This window comes from Mobula hypostoma, chromosome 9 (genome assembly GCF_963921235.1).
Source record: "Mobula hypostoma chromosome 9, sMobHyp1.1, whole genome shotgun sequence".
In the NCBI taxonomy this organism is placed as follows: Eukaryota; Metazoa; Chordata; class Chondrichthyes; order Myliobatiformes; family Myliobatidae; genus Mobula; species Mobula hypostoma.
Window position 1 is genome coordinate 143,689,221 of NC_086105.1, and position 21,352 is coordinate 143,710,572.

The 21,352-nt window shown below is 39.6% G+C and overlaps 1 protein-coding gene across 5 annotated transcripts in view; it reads right to left on the reverse strand.

The window, feature by feature from the left end:
• The window catches only part of LOC134352129 (SUN domain-containing protein 1-like), a 92,659-nt gene that overhangs the window by 37,329 nt on the left and 33,978 nt on the right, over nucleotides 1–21,352 (reverse strand). For 4 of the 5 annotated variants that reach the window (XM_063059353.1, XM_063059352.1, XM_063059350.1 and 1 more), the window contains 4 exons: nucleotides 10,294–10,494; nucleotides 8,998–9,200; nucleotides 2,700–2,729; nucleotides 2,405–2,596 (listed from right to left, as the gene is read on the reverse strand). In XM_063059353.1, the coding sequence (XP_062915423.1) occupies nucleotides 2,405–2,596; nucleotides 2,700–2,729; nucleotides 8,998–9,200; nucleotides 10,294–10,421 (553 nt within the window). In that variant the 5' untranslated portion in view covers nucleotides 10,422–10,494. Of the gene's footprint in view, nucleotides 1–2,404; nucleotides 2,597–2,699; nucleotides 2,730–8,997; nucleotides 9,201–10,293; nucleotides 10,495–10,578; nucleotides 10,601–21,352 lie in introns of those variants that run through there. The other variant, XM_063059354.1, reaches the window with a different exon arrangement.

Sequence of the window (21,352 nt, forward strand, 5' to 3'; positions counted from 1 at the left end):
ATACTTTTATTTCATATACACAAACAATTCTACTGTAGAAAAAAAATCAGCTACTTTGGAGTTTTACTAACTAAATTAAAACTTAATTAAAAATTTAGCTAGTAAAATGAATTCAAACCATTAAATCACATACAATTACCTAAATGATCATCACCCACATACTCCCATTGTTTCCATTGGGGGGGGGCGGAAGAGAAGAGAATCTCACTGAAATTTATCGAACATTGAAAAGCCTAGATGGAGTGGATGTGGAGGGGACATTTCCTGTAGTAAGAGTCCAGGACCGGAGAGCACAGCCTCAGAACAGAAGGGTGTCCCTTCAGAACAGATGAGGAGGAATTTTATTCTGCATTGTTATTCTTTTACCTTATCCCAGCTCAAAGCACTGTGTCATGATTTGATCTATATAACAGTATGTAAGACAAACCTTACGCTGCATCTTGGTAGATGTGACAATGATAACAATTTCTTTAGCCAGAAGGTGGTAAATCTGTGGAATTCATTGCCATAGATGGTTGTGGAGGCCAAGTCATTGGGGACATTTAACGCAGAGGTTGACAGGCTCTTGATTAATAATTATGTCAAAAGTTACATAAACCAGTCATGATCAAATGTCAGCGCAAACTCAGTGGGCCAATTGGCCTAATTAAAACTGGTCATTCATGTAACATACACGTTCCACAAATTGTACACTCCAATCCATGATCAAATATAGCTCTTTACGTACACTAATCTTCATGGTTCACATCTGCCCCTCATCAAAAACAAAATGAGTCTGCAGTTCAAACAAAAACCAGTCTAGCAAGCACCTCTAAAGTAGAATTACTATCTGTACCACAGCAACATTCAGAAATCCCGTCAATAAAATTATACAGCACGGGCCAAAATTCCTTAGCAAATTAAAATTTGGATATATGAAATTAGGTTGTATTTGCAAATCAATGATTCAGTATAAAGCAAACATGTTTACAATTTATTTGTTAAAAGCTCTGATAAACAAAATCATAGTTGAATACAGATCTATGTAAAGTTAAGAATGAAATTCACCTCATTTAACGTGTATAAACATAAGGGATCAAGGAAACTCTTTCCTTGGCTTTGGGTAATGACACACAGAGAACAAAATCTTCCTATTTCTCCTTCTTCCAAATAGGCACATGTTCCAAGACGCCCTCTTGCGTGATTGGAAAATCCATTCATTTAAATATATTTTTATTAAGTGAAATTTTTATTTCCAACTTAACATTTGATCTTTATATAATGTCCTTCTCTGTGAATACCTACATGTGCTGATTGAGAATGACTGACTTTCATTAACTCAAGAAAGCTGATACAGCACATATTTCCATTTAGTTCTGACTCTTAAAGAACAATCCATTAGAGCAGTCTCTGATCCCACCACATATCCTGATGACTTGTACACAGATGTCCTCATTCTTAGATCTATTTAGTAGTTTTCAATCTGTACAGCCTATTCCCATCGCAGATCCTGGACCTTTGAGCAAAAGCACATCAATTCATTCAAATGAATACATACTTTGTAGATTTTTTTTCATTAACTCTGCTAAGAGGACAATCTCTAAAATATCCAATTAAATATACACTCAGTGGCCACTTTATTAGATACAGGAGTGGAACCCAATGTGGCCTTCTGCTGCTATCACCCATCCACTTCAAGGTTTGATATTGCATTCAGATGCTCTTCTGCATACCACTGTTGGTTCCTGTCAGCTTGAACTAGTCTGCCTTTCTCCTCTGACCTCTCTCATTAACAAGGTGCTTTCACCCACAGAACTGCTGTGCCTGGGATTTTTTTTTTTGTTTTTCTCTCCAATCTCTGTAAACTCTAGAGAATGTTGTGTGTGAAAATCCCAGGAAATCAGCAGTTTCTGAGATATTCAAACCACCCTGCCTGACACCAACAAGAATTCCAGTCAAAGTCAATTAGATCATATTCATTCTCCATTCTGTTTGGTCTGAACAACTGAATCTTTTGACCATATCTGAATGCTTTTATGCACTGAATTGCTGCAACACGATTGGCTGATTAGATATTTGCATTAACAAGAAGTGGCCACTGAATAATCTCTAATTCATGAAACCATTCTGGTTAGTCTCTTCCATATGCTCCCTCCAAAGCTTTCACATCACTTCTAAAGCCTTGGGTGCAGAAATAATAATATTCCAACTGTGGTCTTGGTCTCTATTACATGGCTGGCACAGCAACTGTCACAGACAAACCAAAGCTTTCCTCATTGGACAGTCAAATACATCTGCAGCTGATAGAACAATAAGTATAATAGAGTCTCAAATGATTTTCACACACAGAAAGCTCCTGGTGTGTGCAGCCATTACACCTCTGCCTAGATATCAGCTTTAAGTCTACCATATGTTAGTGACTTACTTGACTTGTCTTTGTTTCTGCTCCGGGAGTATACTGTAGAAGTGGGTGCATGGGATGTACAGTACGTAGTCAGAACATCTTTTCTCTCAGAAAGGATGCTACAGTCAGCACAAGTGTAACCATTGTACATGGCCATCTGCATTTCGCCTGTTAGTATGTCCCCATTTGCTTGGGTCAAAGTTGTATTTCCTCCTACATGACAAGAGGAGAAAAACAAAATGGGCTATTAACACTACCGACACACTGTATTAAGAACAGAACGTCTAAACATACGATGAACAAAAACATTCCTTACCTTTGCTGTCTCCATCCTCCTCATCCAGTCCTACAAAACAGATCAATTTTGAAATCAATTTCACAGTAGCATGGAGCTAATTAATGGTCTGAGAATTACATTTAGTTTAAACACTGGAACAAAAGCAAGACATTACTAAAAACAGCAACATGCCAAGATTTTGGCACTGGTTCAGAAAGTTTAATTAAAATATAGTGTAATACACACAATGCTGGAGGAACTCAGCAGGTCAGGCAGCATCTATGAAGTGGGAATAACCAGTCGATGTTTCAGGCCAAGACCCTTCATTAAGACAGGAAAGGAAAGGGAGAAATCAGAATAAAAAGGTGGGGGGAGGGGGTCAAATGAAGAGCTGGGAAATTAGTTGGTGAAAGAGATATAGTGCTGGAGAAAGGGAATTTGATAGGAGAGGACAGAAGACTATGGAAGAAAGGGAATGGGCAAGTACACCAGAGGACAGATAAGAAAGATCGTTGTGAAAGGAAAACAAGAATGGGGAATAGTGGGGGGGGCGGGGGGGGGAGATACTGAAAATAGTGATATATATCTAAACAATAATTAAGCACCAGTTACAGTCAGAAAATAACAAAAACTGTTCCAATTGCTATAAAGCACACTGGAATGTCAAAATCACAGGAATTAAATAAAACCAAGATTCTTTCTGTTCAGGAGATTCTGATCCACATCACAAAATTATGAACAAACCACTGAATAAATATTCCCATCAACTAATGTGTGAAAAATTGTACTTGGGATATTAATATAAATAGTGTGCTGCAGAAATTTCCACCATTTTTTCCGAGTTGATGTTTAATACTATTTTACATAACTATCAACCATCTATTCAGCACAAGGTATCACAACTAAGTCCCAACCCATTCTCTCATACAAAAATCTTGCAGAAGTCAATAGCATCAGCAGCATCACAACTAAGTAATCAAACTAAACCACAATATATTGAAAACTATCTCAATGCCACAGTTCACTCATTGGCGAGGTAAAGATCCAGTGGTTTGTATAACCCAGTTTAGCACTGAACGTTGAATTGACCTACTTAATTATTACCAAGAAAACTGATTACAGTTCAGTTATTAAATTAAATATTAGTTATTCATTTCATATTCAGGTTTCTGATGGCACTCAAAGATTGAAAGGAAGGAAGCAGAATGAACTGATTAAGTGCACTCTAATAAAGTATGAGATGTTGCATGCATGTGAATGAAATATTAGTTGAACAGCATCCGGAGCAGGGGTTCCTAACCTGGGGTCCACAGACCCCTCAGTTAATGGTAAGGCTCACTGGCATAAAAAAAATTGAGAACTGCTGAATTCTAGACAATAGTGTACAGTTCTGGTCATTGTATATAGGAAGGATGAGACAGCAATTGAGAGAGGCAGAAGAGATACACCAGAATGTTCCCTGAATGGTGGGGTGTAGTTTAAAAAGCTCATGTTATTCTGGTGGAATTTAGGTTGAGGATTGAGCTCAAGGACGTATAGAATTGCACTGGCTTTATTACTTACATCCTTCATATACATGAATAAAAGTCTTTATGTTACGTCTCTGTCTAAATGTGCAATGTGCAATTTACAGTAATTTATAAAAAATAGTATGTACAACAATATAACAGAAATACAGTTCATGAATTAATCAGTCTGATGGCCCGATGAAAGAAGCTGTCCTGGAGCCTGTTGGTCCTGGCTTTTATGCTGTGGTACCGTTTCCCAGATGGTAGCAGCTGGAAGAGTTTGTGGTTGGGTTGACTCGGGTCCCCAATGATCCTTTGGGCCATTTTTACACACCTGTCTTTGTAAACGTCTTGAATAATGGGAACTCCACATCTACAAATGCGCTGGGCCGTCCGCACCACTCTCTGCAGAGTCCTGCGATTGAGGGAAGTACAGTTCCCATACCAGGCAGTGATGCAGCCAGTCCAGATGCTCTCAATTGTGCCCCTGTAGAAAGTTCTTTGGATTTGGGGGCCCATACCAAATTTCTTCAACCGTCTGAGGTGAAACAGGCACTGTTGTGCCTTTTTCACCACACAGCTGGTATGTACAAACCACGTAAGATTCTTAGTGATGTTTGTTGTAGTGTAGATGAAATCACTGGAGAGACAGAGTCATTGGTAGATACAAAGCAGCTTCTTTATTCGACACAAGGTACAGCAGGCATCATACGGACAGAGACGCTTTCAGTAGGAAGGTCTGCTAAACCAATGTGGGCTTGATATTTATATGCTAAATACAAAGGCAATCGCTACTTAAAAAGTTATAGACAATGCTTCCTATTGAAGCCACATACAAAATATCACACCATCTAACTTCATCCTTTCCTTCCAACGCCAACATGTCTGGGTTGGTATTGACAGCCTTCAGGAATGCAATTAAATCCATAATACATTTATTTAGTCATAGTCATACTTTATTGATCCCGAGGGAAATTGGGTTTCGTTACAGTTGCACCAACCAAGAACAGAGTATAGATATAGCAATATTATTTAATTATTTATGGTTTTATATGTAAATTATGCCAGATGGAACTAAGTCCAGGACCAGCCTATTGGCTCAGGTGTCTGACCCTCCAAGGGAGGAGTTGTAAAGTTTGATGGCCACAGGCAGGAATGACTTCCTATGATGCTCTGTGTTGCATCTCGGTAGAATGAGTCTCTGGCTGAATGTACTCCTGTGCCCACCCAGTACATTATGTAGTGGATGGGAGACGTTGTCCAAGATGCCATGCAACTTGGACAGCATCCTCTTTTCAGACACCACCGTCAGAGTCCAGTTCCATCCCCACAACATCACTGGCCTTATGAATGAGTTTGTTGATTCTGTTGGTGTCTGCTAACCTCAGTCTACTGTCCCAGCACACAACAGCAAACATGATCGCACTGGCCACCACAGACTCGTCTGACAGATGTTAAAGGACCTCAGTCTCCTCAGGAAATAGAGGCGGCTCTGACCCTTCTTGTAGACAGCCTCAGTATTCTTTGACCAGTCCAGTTTATTGTCAATTCGTATCCCCAGGTATTTGTAATCCTCCACCATGTCCACACTGACCCCCTGGATGGAAACAGGGGTCACCGGTGCCTTAGCCTTCCTCAGGTCCACCACCAGCTCCTTAAGTCTTTTTCACATTAAGCTGCACATAATTCTGCTCACACCATGTGACAAAGTTTCCTACAGTGGCACCGTACTCAGCCTCATCTCCCTTGCTGATGCATCCAACTATGGCAGAGTTATCAGAAAACTTCTGAAGATGGCAAGACTCTGTGCAGTAGTTGAAGTCCGAGATGTAAATGGTGAAGAGAAAGGGAGACAAAACAGTCCCCTGTGGAGCTCCAGTGCTGCTGATCACTCTGTCTGACACAGTGTTGCAAGCACACGTACTGTGGTCTGCCAGTCAGGTAATCACTAATCCATGACACCAGGAAAGCATCCACCTGCATCACTGTCAGCTTCTCCCCCAGCAGAGGAGGGCGGATGGTGTTGAATGCACTGGAGAAGTCAAAAAGCATGACCCTCACAGTGCTTGCTGGCTTGTCCAGCTGGCATAGACATGGTTCAGCAGGGGCTGGTAGGCGAACTGGAGGGGATCTAAGTGTGGCCTAATCATAGGCCGGAGCAGCTCCAGAACAAGTCTCTCCAGGGTCTTCATGATGTGGGAGGTCAATGCCACCCACATCATGCATTTGGCACTTTATGTGCTAACGTAGAAGACAATTAATATTTATAATGTATAGATAATACTGTCTTCGAAACTACAGCATCTGGCCAAACTACGGCGCCAGAAGCATCCGGTATTCACACCTTTTTAGGAAGCGCATTGCTGTGGACTCGATCAACAGTACCTTGTCAAATAGTCATGAAGTCTGGTGGCCAAAGTCATGAAGTGTAAACAAATCAACTACCCAAAAAAAACCCCACTCTGACAATGTTTATGCCAAGGAACTTAAAGCTGTTCACCCCCTTGACTCCAAATCCATCGATGTCAATAGGGGCTAGCCTGTTTCCATTCCTCCTGTCGTCCACAACCAGCTCCTTTGTTTTTGCAACATTGAAGGAGAGGTTTTCTTGACACCATTGTATCAGAGTGATGACTTCTTCTCTGTAGGCTGCCTCATTATTATTTGAGATTAGGCCAATCAGTATAGTGTCATCAGCAAATTTAATTAGCAGATTGGAGCTGTGGGTGCTGACACAGTCATGGGTATACAGAGTAAAGGAGGGGGCTTAGGACACAGCCCTGAGGGACACCTGTGTTGAGAGTCAGAGGTGAGGGAGCCCACTTTTAGCACCTGCTGGTAATCTGACAGCAAGTCCAGGATCCAGCTACTCAAGGAAGGGTGAAGGCAGAGGCCTCTGAGCTTCTTGTCAAGCCTGGGGAAGGAATTAGGGCGTTGAATGCTGAACTGTAGTCCAAGAACAGCATTCTCATATAAGCAGCTTTCTTCTCCAGATGTGTAAGGCAGTATGAAGAGCATAAAAAGAGTCAGCATCTTTTTCTCAGGATAGGGGAGTCTAAATCAAGAGGGGAAAGGTTTAAGGTGAAAGAAGCTTAAAGGAGGTGTGAGGGCTATGTTTTTTCCTCATACAAGGTATGATGAATGCTTGGAACAAGCTCTCAGAAGAGATGGGAGGCAGAAATGATTACAACATTTCAAAAGCATTTGAACAGGAAAATAGAGGAATATGGGCTTAATTGTCAGCAAATGGGATTAGTGTAGAAAGGCATCACAGATGGCATGGGCACGTTTTTGTGAGGTTTCGGTAATTCACTGATTCTTACATTTTAATATTTCTGGAGGTAGATACAGGAAGAGACTGTATTACTGTACTAACAATATCATAAAATAACTTTTATTCCAAGAAAAAATATTCACAATGAACCAACTCTTTAGATTCAACCTGTATTCTAGAATGGAGTAATAACTGGAGTGGACCTGGAGTACCAGGACTGCTGAAATATTTGAAAGTCAATATGATCCGTTTAAAGAAATGACTAAGTGTTAATCAGCAACATTAAATAGGTTTTTGCTTGTTTCTCTTAATGCGGTTCAAGTGGTTTCCTTTTAAAAAGCCATGTTGGTGGTTTTAAGATTACATCTTAAAATACCACACGTTTCACTTTCTATTAATATGAAACTTCTAGATAAGGCGTAAAAAAACTTCAGAAAGGCATTTTTGGGTTTTATTTTTGGTACCTATCGATAAGGATTTTTTTCTTGACATAACTACAAAACTGAGTCCTGAAGAAGGGACTGGCCCAAAATAGCAATGGATGCTGCCAGACCTGCTGAGTTCCTCCAGCATTTTGTTTGCGTTGCTTTGGATTTCTAGCATTTCCAGAATTTCTTGCAACTACAAGAATGTGCCTTTTTATAGTGAAAATTCAGTAATTTTGCACAAAGGAAATGACCAAAACTAAACCGATTCCTCAATTAATCTGATGCTGTCAAATTCCATATTCAAAAATTAAATAAAACCTAATTGAGAACTTTCATCAGAATGCTCATCAAGAATCTCAAAATGGATAGATGTGTTTGCAGAAAGAATTTTTAAAAATTTCATGCCTGTGCGTGTATCAACTTCCTGTTCAAAGAATTTTAAAGTATTTCCAGCTACTCAAAGAAATCTATTCAAGAACAGCCTCATGTATGCTCATAATACAACAGGAGATAACTCCCAAGCTTAATAATCAGTCATGCTACACTTGAAGTGTTGCAGGAGTACTAACAAAATTTTACAAGTTCTTTTCTCAGGGACTTCAGGGAAACATTGTACATCAACGTTAAAGCTCTGTTTTTCAAATTGGCAACAAAGTTTGTGAATTACTAGATTTAACACCAAACACAATTTCTTTGAGCTCTGCAAAAAAAAAGTCACATGCAGAAGGCCAACAAGGACGCGATTATGGTTTAGAGGGATCACCCAATAAAAGACTGGCTAGCAAAGGCAATAGTGATATCATATCAAAGCTCAAAAATGTTTTGGGAGTTACTTAACTAGTCCTTTAAATAAGGGATCGCCAAATATAGCCAGTATGTCACATATATATGCATCATGATTCTGTGACAAAAATATTTGAGCAAGCTTGAACCTAAAAGTATTATCTAGCAGCACAATGGATCAGATTGCTTTGCAAATGTCCTTTTCTTTTGCTCCTGATCATCCCCTGCAAATCCCTAGAAAAAAAAGCTGTCATACTAACCTGAGTTTATTCAGAATTTCAACATTTTAGTGTTTAAAACTTAATAACAATAAACAAGATTTAAAATTCGTGAATCTTGCTTACCCCAGAAATGATCTAATTCTGTTTTTTCTCGTATTGAAGACTCATCCAACACTGTAGACATCATTGAGGCATCACTTGCATAGCTCAGGATGCTACTTTGACTGGAAACCGAGGACTCCACCATGCTTTTCCTTGGAGTATGGGACACAGCTGTCATCGGCTTGGACAAGCTTCTGTGATTCTGCTGCTGCTGTTTTGCACCTCTGGAAAAGAAAGCTATGGTTTAAAAAAACACCAACAAAGGCAAATGTCTTCCATAACTGAATAAAGCATATTGCAACATATTCAAGATGTCGATGCCAATGCCAACATGAAACAAAGGACAACAGTCAACCCAGTTCTGCCGTCACATATTTGGCAGCCAACAAGCAGAGGTTGAAGCAGATTTCCTGTTTATACATAAAAGTGAAAAATTAAAGCCAAAAATAACCAAACACTTCTCACTGGAAAACATCCCAGTTTAAGCAAACATCACTAAATAACCTCAACGTAGTTTTTTAGCATTTGAAGTTGCATGATTATAAAGGTGTAATGCCTTTGAAAGGTCACAGGTAGAAATGACAGATATTTCTCCACAGATCAGCATGACCTGCTGAGTAGCTCCAATATTTCCTTGTTGTGATATAATGATTTGACAGGATGCCAATGACGCCAAACTACTGCACTTAATCTCAATTGATTGTGAACAAAAAAAGCAGAATATAGCAGCTATATTGCAGAATAAAGTACCATCTATGCCTAAAAAGTTGCCACTGTTACATCTTTTGATGTTGAAATCTATTCAATAATTTCCAATTTTTCTTTGTAAATCAAGAACTTTAAACTTTGTCAAGTAGTAGATGGCTGAATTGTTGCCATCAATGCTAAAGTGATTTAATTTAGTTAGAAACTTGATTTTTATTTTATTGAGATACACAATGGAGAACAGGTCCTTCCAGCCCAATGAGCTCTGCCGCCCAGCAATCCACCCATTTAACCCTAGCCTAATCACAGGACAATTTACAGTAACTAACCTGCTAACCCGTACATCTTTGGACTATGGGAGGAAACCCATGCAGTCACAGAAAGAAAATGCAAACTCCTTACTGACAGCACAGGAATTGAACTCCGAACTCTTAGTGTTGCACTACCACTATGCCAATGTGGTGCTTATTCTGGTTAGGAGAGCAAGATCAAACAATAGATTGCCCTACAGCATTAACTACTAATATGTGATATCATTAAGAAAGTTAATTCACGTTCTTGAGAATATGCTACAATTCTAAATTCCGACTTCCAATCAATAAATAGACTTGCCTTATTGAAGTTTCTTTATAGGACAAGACACTCCCCGTAAAAGAGTGATTGCTGCCAATGCTCTCATTACGCATGCTTTCTGTAGAATAATATTCAGTAGTGACAGGTCGTAATCTGCGTCGAGACATCCTTGGTGAATCATACACTGGGTGCAACCGATGTGTGTTCTCAAAGTCTACTGCCTCTGTAGAATAGCTGGAACTGTAATAAAGCATAAAAATCTCAATCCAGTATTTCCAACACCAAACTGTACAAATCAGTAATTCAGAGTGATCGGAGCAGTACCTTTAGCTTTTCATAACACCTGCACTAATTGGCAAGCAGGTTGATGTGTAGTGGATATAGTGAAACGCCGTTTTAGTCACAAATTCAATTAATGCAAGAGATCTCCAACACAACCTAGTGAGTACTGGTCTGTTTTTCAAAATCATTAATTGATAATCAAAGTTACTGATGTAAAAAATCCAAGAGCACACAAAATTTCAGAGCAATATTATTACCAACTTAATAGTTAAGAACATGGTTAGATTAGCAAAAACTATTAGACAAGAAAACACCAGCTTTCATTAAAAGCCTGTACTGAGGAATCATAAAACAAACTCCATGTTATGTCCAGCTTTTGTTTCTTAAAAAAAATTCAAAGCGATAAACTTGCATGTTTATTTGTATTTTCAACAATGTGTGAGCCATTTTAAAAGATTTTAATCTCAATAAGTGGAAATAAAAACAATGCTAGAAATCTGAAATAACAGCATTTTCAGACAAAATTCTCAGATCAGTAACATTAAATGTTTCTCTTCCTGCAGATGTTGCCTGATGTGCTTTTAAATTTGAATCACGAACTTGATTTACAACTTTCCTCCTCCTGCTGCTGCTATTGAGGCATTAGCAACCAATCTATTCCTTGTTCAATTCCAGCACAGCAACAGTGCTCAACTACTTTTCTCTCTGAGAAGTAGAAATAGTAAAAAAATACTATAAAGAGCCAAAACATAGAACATTATTCTTCTGGACTTCAAATGGTTTTGCCATTTATTCTTAAAAGTTACAGAAAAATAAAAGTATATTGTATGCTCTTTATCTACTACAAAGCAATGTCCATCATCTTCAACCACCAAACGCATCTTTACATCCTCCCCCACCCCACTCTCTGCAGGGATCGCTCTCTCAATGAATCCCTTGTCCATTCCTCCCTCCCTACTAATCTCCCTCCTGGCATTTAGCACTGCAAGCAGAAGTGCTTAACCTACCCACTCATCTCCTCCATGACTTCCATTCAGGGCACCAGTCCTCCCAGATAGGCAACACTTCACCCACAAATCTGCTGGGGTCATCTACTGTACCCAGTGCTCCCGATGCAGCCTCCTCTACATAAGAGAAACGTATTTTGGGGGAAATCACTTTGTTGAGCATCTTCGCTCCATCTGCAACAAAGATTTCCCATTGGCCAACACCTTAATTCATATCACATTCCTGTTCTGACCTGTCAGTCCATGGCCTCCTCCACTGCAATGATGTGGTCAACCCAAGGTTGGAGGAGCAATACCTTATATTCCTCCCTAGGTAACCTCCAACCTGATGGCATAAACATCGATTTCTCTTTCCAGTAATTTTCGCCTCCCCCTTCCTTGTTCTATTGCTCACTCCGGTCTCTTACCTCTTCTCCTCATCTGCCCATCACCTCCCCCTGGTGGCCCTCCTCCTTTCCTTACTCCCATGGTCCACTTCTCCTCTCCTACCAGATACTTTATTCTGCCCTTTCCCTCTTCCCAATTTTTCCACTTTGTTTCTCCCCCCCGCCCCCCCCCCAGCTTCTTGTTCTGGCTTCTTTCTCCTTCCTTTCCAGTCTCGATGAAAACTCTCAGCCCAAAATGTCGACTGTTCATTAATTTCCATAGATGCTGCCTGACCTGCTGACTAACATTGTCTGCTGCTTTAGATTCCCAGCATCTGCAGAATCTTGTGTTTTAATTGGTAGTTTATGTAGAAACTGGTAAAAAACTACACAAAACCTCTTACAAAAAGGTTACTCTAAAAGCAATGTTTTCTAAAATTCAGATAACTAATATTCCAAAGTTATCAGTTCCTACTAGTTAAAAATTTACCTACTTAAGAGCTTTGTACGCATGTTGCAAGACACACAAGCGGCTAATAATGCCCTCGAGTTGATAGAGGGGAAAATTCACAATATGTGCATTTATCCTGATTCCAAATTTATCCTGCAGTGAATCTTTACCATTAGTATCTTCCTGCTGGGAGATGACAGGAGCTGGTATTAATCTCCTTCAACGAAAATGTGAAGAAGAGGGACAAATAGATTTATGTACCTCCAAGAGATTAACAATATATTCAAAAAGCCATAACTTAATGATGCAGAATCAGCACTAACAGCTTATGACAGGTGGGAAACTCAATGGATCAAATCCAAAAGAACCAAATAAGTTTGGTGAAATGTTTTAAAATGCAGTATGTATCATTTGTAAAGCCATTGGATATAGCAAGAAAACAGACTGAGGAATTGAAAAATACTGAAACAACCTGTGTATGGAAATAAGAGGCCACTTCAAATTGTGGCTAATCTTTATCTTAATTCCCAAAATAAAAGTCAAGTTTGAAACACCAACCTCTAAACTTATAGGAAATTCTATGCTTTGCCAATTGTTGCAAGGTCCCCTGCCCTATCACTATGAAAAAACAGCTTGATGCTAACCGAAAGATAAATGAACAGTATAATCCTGTCATATGGATTCTTTTGTAACCTGCAGCATCATGAGAGCCCATAATACTGCTATACTAAACACAAGGAATGCAAATGTAAGTGAAAATCAGTCTGCTTAAGGAATACGATTTGTAATTATCAAGATTTTTTTTAAAAATACCAGCTAAATGAAAAGATTACAATGAAATTACCCATATTTCAACAGGACTGACTGCTAAACCACTTGGAAAAAGTCTCAGACTGAAAGCTCAAAAATTCTTAAACCATGCAACATCTACAAAATCCTGGAAAACATCATATTCAAATAGATACTTGTCCACCTTGTGCTGATTTTGCTATGGATTTAAAGAGTTTCAATTTATTCAAATTGCTTTCAGCTTTATGTCATTCAAGTGTCAGTTTATCAGAGTTCACAATCACCTAGAGAACCAGGGAGTATTGAATAATTTATTTGAAGCCCTTGGGCCAAAAGTTAATGAACAGAAATTATGTTATATGAGTTGATTAAGCAAAGACACACAAAGTTGAAAGAACGTACTATTTTCAGGCCAAGTTTTAAGTTTTATTCCTTTCTATAAGGCAGCTCTTTTGCACTGAAACTTCTTCTGCTTCCTTTCCTACTTTCCCAAGTTTTGTATCACAAGCTGCATTCTACAATTTACTGAAGATATCCACCTGCACAGCTCACAAATTAGTTCTGAAACTCAATAGTAACATTAACTCTGCTGAGCTAACCGCTTGCCACCTAGGTCTGACAATGATTACAGTTGAGAATGTGGAAGTTGTACCCACAGTTTAAAATTGAATGAAGAATTATTACATAGAGTCCTATCATAGCAATAAATTGAAACAAAAATTGCCTGATACAAAACTCAAATCATGGACCTAATTCTGTAAATCTCAATTTCTCTCCAAATTTCTTTTACAGATATTGAGTAAGAATTTGATATTATCCCATTGCTGTCAAGGCAATATTAAAACATGAGATTTCAATCTTATTCTATTGTTTCTGTACTTTACAGTGTCGGAGGGCTGATTGGAGGCTAGAAATTTTCAGATGACTCAGAGTCGGACTGTGGTCGGGCATGGCAGGGAAGTTTTCTTCCTTCTCCCGTCTGCGTGAGATGTGGGACATTCGAGAGACTTTGAACATTTTTACTGTGCCATGGCCTGTTCTTCATCAAGTTATGGTATTGTTGCACTGTTGTAACTATATGTTATAATTATGTGGTTTTTGTTAGTTTTTCAGTCTTGGTCTGTCCTGTGTTTCTGTGATATCACACCAGAGGAATATTGTACCATTTCTTAATGCGTGTATTACTAAATGACAATAAAGGAGGACGGTGCGTCCTCATAATCTAATCTAATAGTTATTACAGCTGTCAAGCAGAACAACCCTGCCATCAGCAAGCTGTTCATTATTCCTAAATAACAGTACCTGCAAATGAACTATTACTAGAAATTTCGGGAAGAATACATTACATTAGTTTTTCTACAGAGGGCTGTATTGGCTCCTTTGATAAAGTTTTAAGGGGATTCTCAGATTCCTGTAAATAATGGTTAAGATTGAGTCTGTGTATTCTGGTTTGAGAATGGCAGCAGCGTGTCTGAGCAGCTGCTCTTCGGAGAGAGATAAGGATTAAAAACTCACACAGACCCACAAAAGACATCTCCTGATTTTCACACATTTTGGTTTCGACAAAAGGTGGTTGGCTGATGGAGATAAAACAGGACATTCCTTACATTCCTTTCTTAATTTTGGTGGAGTCTCTTACCCAAGTTATTAAGTTTTGCTCTATTTGAGTAGCTGGAATGTCTATTGAACTGATTGTTCCTTTGCATTGAGATGTTAAAGGATCAATTTGTCCTGCTGACATATGAGAAATTAGATGCTAAGCTTTCTTGTCTCACATGCAGGAAGTGACAATCGAATTATACTCTGTTCTCTGTTTACCTCTGCTTTATGTGAGTAAGGCTATGTCCACATTAGACTGGATAAATCCATAACCAAAGCTTTTTCCTCTTCCTTTTGACCCTCCGTCCACACTGAAACGGCGTTTTCCTCCCCTGAAATCGTAGCTTTTCTAAAACGCTCTCCAGAGTGTTTAAATCTGAAAACGCCGGTTGGGCGTTGCAGTGTATATTGGGTAACCAGAGGTTTTAAAAAACCTGCTATCCCTTTCATCGGTAAAGCGAATATGGCTGTAGGAAATGTTTCCAGGGTGACCCCTCTGTGGGAGTAGGGAAGATATTGGTGGGGCCACTGGGGGGTCTGTGGTCTGTGTGTCCGTATGTGTAGCTATTGTAGTGGCTGTGAGGATGGTATTGTGGTGGTGAAAAGTATTGGGGGGGTGGGGGAGAGCCATCATATTCCTCATCATTGCAAATCCCTCTGCAACAGAGTTAGTCAGTTTTTCAATGTTTGTCGTATCCGACGGGGAGCTCATACTGTGCGTGAGCTCCCCGTCGGATACCTCCATACGCTCCAGTATTTGTTTTTTTTTCATTTTAAGTCCTCCTGTGCGAGAGCCAACAGCTGTCCGTCGTTTGGCAATTTCCTTTTAAGTTTTTCTAGGCTGTAACCGGACAGACGCGCACCAAGTATACCGTTTCCTCTTTGCTTGTTTTCTGTAGATGTGTCCTGTGCATGCCCAGTAGGAGGAGATTCGCCCAAATACCCATTTTAATGTGGACGAAGGTATCTTCAATAACGCCTGGTGTGGATGTCTATCGTTTTTACGCGAAACCGGTGTTTTCAAAATTATCCAGTCTAGTGTGGACAAAGTTTTCTTTGCCAAGTACGTTTACCTCTGTTTTAGGTGATTAAGTGGCCTTTGTCTCGGACTATCACTGTTGCTGAGCATGGGACTGTGGGGGGTAGCAAAAAATTGTTTTCTGCATACATGACAAAGATGGTATAAAAACTCTCTCTCTGTGCTTCAGCAGAGACTTCCGTAGCTGACTCTGTGAGAGCGCAGAAGGAAAGTTCCCTCTCGTAGCTTGCTACTAATAAAGGTGGAAAAGAATCAACTGTGGTACTTGTTTCATTACATCGGGTTGATCACCGTTAACACCTTTCCTGTTTACCTGTATACCTCAGACCTCAAATAGAACTCCGAGTTATGTCATATGCAGAAATTCTTTGATGACTTAGCAATAGTTGCGTGTACAAAGGAGGACAGGAGGGTGAAAACAGGGCCCTGGTGGAGGACTTTGTCAAATAGTGCAAGCTGAATCATCTGCAACTCAACACCAGTAAGACAAAGGAGATGGTGATGGACTTTAGGAAGATTAAGCCTCCTCTGCTCTGTTACTATTGATGGACAAACAGTCTAACAGGAGGGGTCATCACTTCCCCAGCTGCAGGTTGACTCATTATAACAGTGTAATGGCCGAGGGTAAGAATGACTTAGTATAGCACTCTTCAGAGCAGTGTAGTTGTTTTAGTCTGTTACTAAAAGTGCTCCTCTCTCAGCCAAGTTAGCATGCAGAGGGTGAGAAACATCCACAATTGCCAGGATTTTCCATAGGATTTTCCACAGTGAGGACCTATAAGTACCTAAGGGTGCACCTGGATGAGACTTGAGTGCAGCACCAACATCAAGACTGTACACGATAAGGGCCAGAGTCACCTCTACTTCCTGAAGAGGCTGAGATCCTTTGGAGTATACAGGCCTCCCTTTCACATGTTCTACCAGTCTGTTGTTGCCAGTACAATTTTCTAGCAGTGGTATGCTGGGGCAATGGCATCCACACAGGTGAGGCCAACAGGCTCAATAAACTGATTTGAAAGGGTGGCTCTGTTATAGGACTCAAACTGGACACAGTGGAAGCTATGGTAGAACAAAGGACCCTATGCAGTTAGGATTGGGACTGTCCATGGATAAACCCCATCTACCTCCCCACCTTCTAATTCTGGCTTCTGTGCCCTGCCTTTCCAGCCCTGAAGGAGTCTCTCAGTGCAAAATACTGTTTATTTGCTCCCTTCCATTGATGCTGCCTGACCTGCTGAGTTCCTCCAGCATTTTGTGTGTGTTGCTCAAATAAAGTACTTCCTTTTCCTTCCAAACACATGATATAAAAAACATAAATGGAAAATGATGTTTTAATCAATTCAAATACCATTTCAAACTTTTTGGGAAAAAATGGTATTTAAAACAAGCAGATGATCTCTTCCATATATATTAAAGAACTTGAAATTTTCATCTTGTTGACACAAGTAAATAAGGCAATTGTCTCATTAAATTTTGAATAAAGGACAGTGACCCTTGCATACATCTTTGACACGCCATAAACCCTCAATTCACCCTGTAGGATTATGCTGGCTCAAAAGCCAATTATCAGCTCAGAATTTCTGAGCACGACAGTCTGCTTTCTACGTTAACTATCCATAACACTTGTGAAGAGCCTGCGCTTATCCCATACTAACAAGTATTGGTAGTGTTAGGAAGAACATCTGAAGTACAAATTCAAAGATGACAGCTGCAAATTTGCAGTAAACATGCATACTGCAACTGCTCACAAAACAACTGGGACATTTTCTAACAGGTCCCTTCATTCTTGAAGAAAAGCAAGAACTAGAAGAAAAGTAGTGTTTGTATTAACATGTTTCTACGCCTGTTTGGATCTGCAAGCCCATCCCAAATTCCACTTTGGCATTGTTCAAAGCAATACCCTCTTCTCATTGCTACCATCAAGGTGATGGTACAGGAGTCTAAAGACAGACATACACATTTTAAGAACAGATTCTTCCCCTCCATCATCAGATTTCTGAATGGAAAATGAAGCCATGTACACTACCTTTTTTTTGCTCTTTTTGCACTTCATAAATTATTCTATATACACATATACATATATTTCTCATTTTAATTTATAGTTTTTTTATGTATTGCACTGTACTGCTGTCACAAGACAACAAATTTCACGACATACACCACTGATATTAAACCTTATTCTGAATGCATTTTGGGGTGGTGGAACTAGCAAATTAGATTAGATTAGATTAGATTATGAGGACATGCAGTCCTCTTTTATTGTCATTTAGTAATGCATGCATTAAATGATACAATATTCCTCTGGTGTGATATCACAAAACACAGGACAGACCAAGACTGAGAAAACTAACAAAACTACATAATTATAACATATAGTTACAACAGTGCAACAATACCATAACTTGATGAAGAACAGTCCATGGCACAGTAAAAGAGTTCAAAGTTTCTCGAAAGTCCCACATCTCACAAAGACCGGAGAAGGAAGAAAACTTTCCCTGCCATCCCCGACCACAGTCCGACTCCGAGTCATCCGAAAACTTCGAGCCTCCGATCAGCCCTCCAGCACTGAGTACCGAGCACCATCTCTATCCGAACAATGCGACCTTTTCAGTCTCGGTCGCCAGCAGCAGGCAAAGCCGGGGATTTTGAGGCCTTCCCTCCGGAAGATTCTCGATCGCGTAGTAACAACAGCAGCGAGCTGGCGTTTCAGAAATTTCTCCAGATGTTCCTCAGCGCTTTCACGTCTGTCTCCATCAAATCAGAATTGTCCACAGCCCCTACTTAACGGTTACGATATCATTTTCACTGGAGAGCTGTGTACGTGCAGCACACTGCTATCGCCTCCTCCTGCTTGATGTTTACAATACTACAATCAGGATATGGGATCTTTAGAGATCCATGCACTTAATTAGTCAAATTCTAGCTGAGCAAATGATTTTAGAAAAGAGATTATTTGATTTCAAAGGAAATAAAAAGCATTAAAAGTTGAATCTCAGAAAGGCAGATAAAATTGCCTCCATTTTTTTGTTCCAATGACATAGGCAAAGACAAACTGGTCAAGCAACATGCTAATAGAATGCCAATCACAATATCAAAGAATGGTTACAGCTCAGCAGATAGTGTTCATAATGGCTTCTTACCAGTTCTACTTGTCAGCCCTTCGCCCACTATTCAATTATTCACCATTCACTACACTGATCCCTGAGGAACACCTCCATTTTAAATCCCACATAAAGAAAGTGACCACAGCAGCATTTGTACACTTCAGAAATATTGTAAAGGTATGTCTGCTGCTGTCCTGTAATGTTGCTGAAAAACTAATTCACGTCTTTATATTGAATAGACTAGATTGTTGCGATGTATATTTTTACCTGGCCTTCCAAAGCAATTTATTGGCAAACTTTAAATAATTCAGAATGCTGCTGCTAGAGTTTTTACTAAAACCAGGATGAAGAAGCATATCATTCCCATCTTAACTACTCAACATTGGCTTTCTGTACCTTTTGTCTTTAAAGCTCTTAATGGTCCGGGACCAGAGTACATCACAGATTCACTTTTATTTTATAATCCTGCTCGAGCTCTCAGGTCTTCTTCTGCCAGTTTCTTAAATTTAAAAATTGGCAGGTCAGCTTCTTTTTAAAAAAACTACACTTCTAAATTGTGGAATTCAATATCTAAAACTATAAAGTATGGAGATTCGGCTGACACTTTAAAAAAAAAGCTCAAAACCTGCTCAATTAATATGCGTGTGCACTTTATCCCATTGTACATTTTGAACTACACTGCTTGTATGAATAATTATAGTTGTTTACTTCATTCCTACATTCAATTCCCTCTTAATGACTAATGTCTACAATGGAGCCTCTGTCACATCTGCAGATCCCAGCCACATGCAACCCAAGATCATTCTTTGCTCTCTTCCCATTGAATTTTATTTTTACAAAAGGGAACGGCCTTATACTGTCCACTCCACTTACCACCTGCCAGCTTGTGCTCCTTCCCCTCCACCTGCCTTATTCCGACTTCTCCCCACTTCCTTTTCAGTCCTGTTGAAGGGTTTCAGCGTGATACATTGAGAGCTTATTCTCGCAGATGTTGCCCGACCTGCTGAGTTTCTCCAACGTTTTGTGTGTGTTGCTCAAGATGTCCAGCATCTGTGGAATCGCTTGTGTTTTATGATGCACTTCATCTATTGATTTTACATTCTTCTTTAAATCTCCCCTCAACCTCTCGTTCACAGGTGACAGTCCAAGCCTTGAATTTGGCTCTGCCTCCCAGGGAAGATGAAGCATGGTGGTGCAGGAGTTACTGCTGCTGCCTCAACTCCAGCAACCTGGGCTGCATCATGATGCCAGGTATTGTACAGTCCCCAGACAGACAGGGTTTTCCCTGTGACCACGTGGGTTTATCCTAGCACACAATACATGTCACATGAATGTAGGTGAACAACAGGATAATTAGAGGTAGGAGAAGGGGAGAAGGAGAATGGTAACGATTAGCATGCTCTGCAAGCTAGATTAAACACGAAGGCCTCCTTCAAGATCATAAGGAAATACAGGAAATTTTTTCCAACTTTTTTCTGGACCATACTTATACTTCATCTTTCCTATTGAACACAACATTCTGGCTGAAGCCAAAGTACCAAAGATTCAACAGAACTCCTCTGCTTTTTTATTCAATAAGTATACTGATAAATCACAGGACTGTGTACGCCTTGACATGTGCGCCTTGGTATGTACAAAGCTATTAATACTCCTAAATCCCTCTATTTCTACACCCTTTTCTCTCTCATTCTTCTTAAAATACATTGCCTCACATTTCTTCATAATTTTCATCTGCTAAAGATTCCATCAATCTGTTTATATGTGGATATAATCCATCACTACACCTCTCAGATTTCAGATTTTCAAATTTAGAAATTTGACTTCTGAAGCCTGGGTCATCAGGTGAGATGCAAAAATAAATAAGGTTAAAAAGGACACTAAAGGCCCTCAACTGGGGTACAAATATTCCCTTTTCATCCGATTAGGAAAATGTACCAATCCTCACTGTCTCGTGTTACTGCCAGCTTCATATCCACACTAACTGATAAGTCTGTTAGTTGCTACCTTACCAAAAGTCTTCTGGTAGTCTGTGTGCATCTAAGTGCTTAACCCTCATCAACTTGAGTTCGTAACTAAATATAATTCTATCAAATTAAGGAAACTTTATTCACATTTAAATTGCCTTAATCCATTTTTTTCCAGTGACCATTAGCAATCCCATTGTGGATCATTGATTTTAAACAGCCTTTCCACTACAGAGGTTCAATTGGCTGGCTTGTAGTTGCATTATACCTTATTTTAAACAACGGAATAACATCTGCTGTCCCCCTTTCCTCAGCCCCTCTCTCCATATCCGAAGTATACTGGAAGACAATGGCTAGTGATCCGATACCTTATTCCCATACTTTCCACAAACTCCAAGGATGCAAGCTATTCAATCCCAATAATTGTAAAATCAACCAACAGTTGGACAGACCCTCTTTGGTGAAGATGAGCTACTGAATACTTACCTATCTGAACAA